Source organism: Gossypium raimondii, chromosome 6 (assembly GCF_025698545.1).
Source record: "Gossypium raimondii isolate GPD5lz chromosome 6, ASM2569854v1, whole genome shotgun sequence".
Classification (NCBI taxonomy): Eukaryota; Viridiplantae; Streptophyta; class Magnoliopsida; order Malvales; family Malvaceae; genus Gossypium; species Gossypium raimondii.
In genome coordinates this window covers 13541016-13545791 of record NC_068570.1, presented here as the reverse complement: position 1 = coordinate 13545791, position 4776 = coordinate 13541016, and the positions used below count along the sequence as shown (strand labels likewise).

The window sequence follows — 4776 nt, the reverse complement described above, 5'->3', positions numbered from 1 at the left end:
AGCAAAGAAAAATAAAAATTTTACAATTAATTTTTCGCATCCAAACTCATAAAAACTTGCAGTCGTTGAGCTTTCATAAAAAGAACACTAATTAAATATCCATTCACTTTTATCCAACTAGTTTTTTTATTTGATTTGTTGTTTTACACTCTCTTCATTTTCATCTTTTTTTTTTTTTCTCTTTTCTCATGCAAATTGGCGTCAGCTCCACTCTTCTTAGATCATTAAAAATAAGATATTTTCTTGAAATTCGAAAGAAGAATGGTTTGGAGAAGAAGAAGAGCACTTTTGTATTATAAATTTAAAAAGTCCAAAATTTCAAAACTGAAAGTTATTAGGAAAATCCTGCAAAGAAATATTTATGGTAGAAGTTTTTATGATTCTCAAGAATGAAAGCAGTGTTGCAAGCGTAAATTTTGTTTCTTGCAAACTTGCGCAATAATAATTGGTCAAATAGTGGAATCCAAATATTGCATTGAGAAATTGACTTTTACGGCTTGGAGAAAAAAAAAACAAAACAAAACATTTACTGGGTAAAACAATATGAAGTTGTTGATGTGATAGAAGGTGTTCATCAACTATGGAAAACAAATGGAATTTAGTCCTTTGAGATATTTTATATAAACTTTTAATTATTTTTAAGATTTTTTTCAACTTTTTACAATTATTGTTAATAAAATGTTAAAAATATCAAAATAATTTTTTAACTATAACTCAAGGACCAAATTAGCTATTAACCCTTTAAATTAATGTGCAATGTTAATTATTTAATGAAGTTAACAGAAAGTGACAAAAGATAACGATTTGATAATGTTAGTGCCTATTATCTAACTTTTAAAGTTGGGTGACTGAAATATAATTTTAAACAAAGTTTAAGGACAGTTGGTGTAGTTTACTCTTAATTTTAAATTTTATAACTTTTTTAATATAAAATAAATATTTGAAAAATAGTGAAAAATTATCTATTTTTTAAATGGATGAATTAAAATGATCCAAATTAGTTGAATTTGATTATCTTCGTTTTTAGTTTAATTTTTTAGAAAAACTAAATATTCTTTTCAATCAGCGAATTTACTACCCTAAATTGAAGCAATTGAAAGGTGTAAAATTTCCCAAATTTCAACATCTTTAGCAAAAGGTAAATTTTCTTTCCGATGAATGAAAAAATATTAATATGATTATTTTAGGTTTGTAAATAGTGGAGTAAATTAGTTTTTGTTCCCCACTCAGTTTAAATTTTCTTTTCCAAAAGTAAGGGCTGATTAGCCGTTGAAGGATGCAATAGCACAAAAAAGGACACTTCTTTTATACATTAAAAAAAGACTGAATTTCAACTCATTTCTCACTCCTACGCAGATGTCACGTGCGATCTGAGGTACAACATCGTGCTTTCCGCTTCTCTGCCTTCTGCACTTCTGCAATCCCCCCCCCCCTACCCACTTGAGGGACCGATCAGACCTATCTACACCAGCTGAGACATTGTTTTAAGTAATCTAACTCATTTCTTTATTTTTAATATTTTTAGCAGAAGTTAAGTTATGGTAAAGCACATTTTCACCACCCCAAATCCATCTGAGAATGAAAGACTGAAACTTTAGCTTTTATAAAGAAATGGGTTCGTACCAAAAGTTGCAGGCTTTTGTCACTGCCGTCTTTACCTTTACTATTATTATTCATTACCATGCACAAAGGTTGTGTCTAGATGAAAGATCACATCTTTGTTCATCTAACAATGATGACCCCCTTTTCACCCTCTCATTATCTTTATCTCTCCCCTTTAAATCCTCATTTAATCTCTTCTTCTGCAACTTTAAATATTTTGGTTTGGGTTTTTAAAACTTAAAAGCCAACTCTCTTCACCCTCACAAGTCACCACCATAAGCCTTCATTTACATTCATTTCTTGTACAGCTTCTGCTTGGTCGTTTTAGCTTTGGGTCGTAACTATCCTTGTCAGAAACGTTAATTACTGCATCTGCCACTGTCACTGTCACACCCCAAACAAAATAACCTTTTTTTTTTTCTTTCTTTCTTTTGCATTAGCTTTCACACCCAACATTACTTGCCGCTTCTTGTTCGTCTCTTATTTAACTCTTTTGCTATACATAAAATGCGACTACTTTCCTTCTTGTGTTTTACTTGCTACTTCTAGTACTACTTTGTTTTGTTTTATTGGGGAGTGAAAAAGGGGGTGGGTGATATTGTGAAAAAAAAAAAAAAAAACAAAGCCGACATTTTCTTTGTACTCCGGCTGTGACCGGAGAATCTGAGTTTGCACCAGGAAATTAATGGCTGCAAGGTCAGGTGGTTCTTCCTTTGTTCAGCCTCTGCATCCACCATCTCCGAAATCACCTCCAAAGTATCCGGATTTGTATGGGAAGCGAAGGGAAAGGGCAAAAGTTCAGATGCTTGAGAGAGAGATTAGTTTTCTTGAGGTGTGTTTTAAATTTTAATCTGGGATTGCTTTCTGTTTAGCTCTAAATTAGTATATGCATAACTTGCTTAATATTATTGTTGTTGTAGTTGTGAATTGTTTAGGATGAAAACACGAATTTGAAATGTTATAATTTGCTAAGATTTCAACACAGAAATTAACAATCTCATTTCCAAGTTCCATAAAAAGGAAGTGTTGCACTTTGCGGGTCAATGACATTGTATATCTTTGGTTATAGTTATTAAAATTAAATTTAAAACATGAAAAAAATATAAACAAACCTAGTATAGTTGTTTTTTTCTCTAACATGGTAAATTTTGGCGGAAACTGCTGTTCCTGACAAATTAAACTGTTGGCAGAATGTTTAAGTTTAGAAAGCTACCAGGTTGAGGTCACCAATCCACTTGGATGGTGGAGCTTGCCTCTGGATCCGCACATAAATCTAGAGGATTATGTATTGGTTATTTGATAAAAACATAACATGATTGCCATCAATTTCCCTGTTTAGAAACAGAATAGTTTGATGATTCATCAAACACCCTAATCTACCAAAATGTTGCTCATGTATAAATGTTAATCTTTGAATTAGCTTAAAACTAGCAGTTTTAGATTGTTAGTTCATTTTTGATAGAAGCATAGTGGGTTGCAGCAGACCTGTGACATTTTGTCAAATAAATTTTTATCTTGGTATGTAAATAAACCCCATATATATATTTGTATATTAGCAAAATTTTCTTACGAATGTCTTTAAATTGTTGCTAATTAGGGTTTCACTTTTGAACAGGAGGAGTTAAAATCTGTTGAAGGTTTCCAACCTGCTTCAAGATACTGCAAAGAGTATGCACAGTTTGCAATTACCTTGAATGGTTATCTATGCATTTTGGATATTTTGCTTAGTTATTGATAGTCTTGTGTGGTAGCCAGATAATGTATTTTATATTTATTTATTTTTTCTTTTCTCAGGGTTACAGATTTTGTAATGGCAAACTCGGATCCTCTTATACAGCTGTAACTACTAAAACCATCGTCATTTCTTAATTATGTAAGGTTTAGAAGATAATTTAAGCTTACCCTTCTTTTTTTTTTTTTTTATATATTTTGTCCATACAAGCAGGAAGAATCAAAAATCATGTGGCTTTTGGAAATGGCTTTGGTACCAATTTCTTGTGCTTTTCTCCGTTATACATATACCTGAAAATTACATTCTATCTCCAAAGGCTTGGTTGCATGTTTATAGTTATTATATGGACATGTAATTGCATGTATATGTTTGAATCAAATTATTTTACTTTTCCTGTACGTCTCGCTTAATGACATGCATTCTTTTTGCAGTGGATTACCCTGCTTTAACATGGCGTGCACCAGCTGTTGCTGTAATTCTGGGTGCTGTTGCTATCTGAAATGCCCAGAGTGCTGGAAATGTAGTCTATGTGACTGCAGCTTGTGCAACTGCATGTCCTGCAAATGCTGCACCTCATCTGATTGCATTGCATGTAAATGCAGTTCGTGCGACTGCAGCTCTTGTAACTGCGGTTCATGTTTTAGCTGCTGCAAAGTTCCAAAATGGCAGTGTTGCTGCAGAAAGATGTGCTGTTGCAATTTTCAACCCCCTTCATGCACAAACTGCTGTTCTTGCAAGTGGAAATGCTATTGTCCTAAATGTCCAAAGCTATGCAATTGCTTCAGTTGTACAAAAACCTGTTGTAACCCATGTTGCTAATTGTTCTAAAATGTCATTCAATTTTCTGCAAGGAATTAATTAGTTTTTATCAAGTGATAAAGTGGTGATTTTTTTTTTCTTTCAATAGTTACATTAAGAAAAGCAGATCCAAACTTGGAACCTCCTTCATTAATGGAAATATCTATCCAATCATTCTAAGAATAGTGTTTTTGTTTTTTCAAAATGGTGGACCTACTGCCTGACAGTCATGGATGCAAATAAATAAATAAATAAAAACCATTGAAACGATGCAGTTGGTGAATTTGGTTGGACTTGCAAAGATCTGATATGGGTCAACACCATGGATGTATTTGTCAGTGGTGGCTCCATGTGAGGGAATCTATTGGGCTAAGAAGGAACCATTTTTTATACCATCAAACAATGAGAGTAACAAATACTACAACGACCAAATAAGAAGACCAAGGCCCTTCTTAAAATTGGTATTATGAAATTCTATTAAAAGCAACAAATGAAATTTGCATACTTCCAAACTTCAGAAATCCACCATTTCTTCATCCCTGAATGCACTAGGGTTTGCCGTATGGGCTTTCCTACAATGGGTGACTGCCCTTTGCACTGTCTCCGCCTGCCCACCATGGTAGTCAATACATACACTTTTGGTA

General features: G+C 33.0%; 1 protein-coding gene across 2 annotated transcripts; it reads left to right on the top strand.

Moving 5' to 3' along the window:
* Positions 1–1446: 1446 nt before the first annotated feature.
* On the top strand, positions 1447–4315 carry LOC105774634 (guanine nucleotide-binding protein subunit gamma 3). 2 transcript variants are annotated; one of them, XM_012597194.2, is made up of 5 exons: positions 1447–2434; positions 3218–3270; positions 3397–3441; positions 3545–3586; positions 3766–4315. In XM_012597194.2, exons 1-5 carry the CDS (start codon positions 2288–2290, stop codon positions 4151–4153), a joined length of 675 nt encoding a protein of 224 aa, XP_012452648.1. In that variant the 5' UTR covers positions 1447–2287; the 3' UTR covers positions 4154–4315. The 2 variants fall into 2 exon arrangements, with proteins under 2 accessions (XP_012452648.1, XP_012452649.1); XM_012597195.2 differs by having other exon boundaries at positions 1452–2434; positions 3548–3586.
* Positions 4316–4776: the final 461 nt, after the last annotated feature.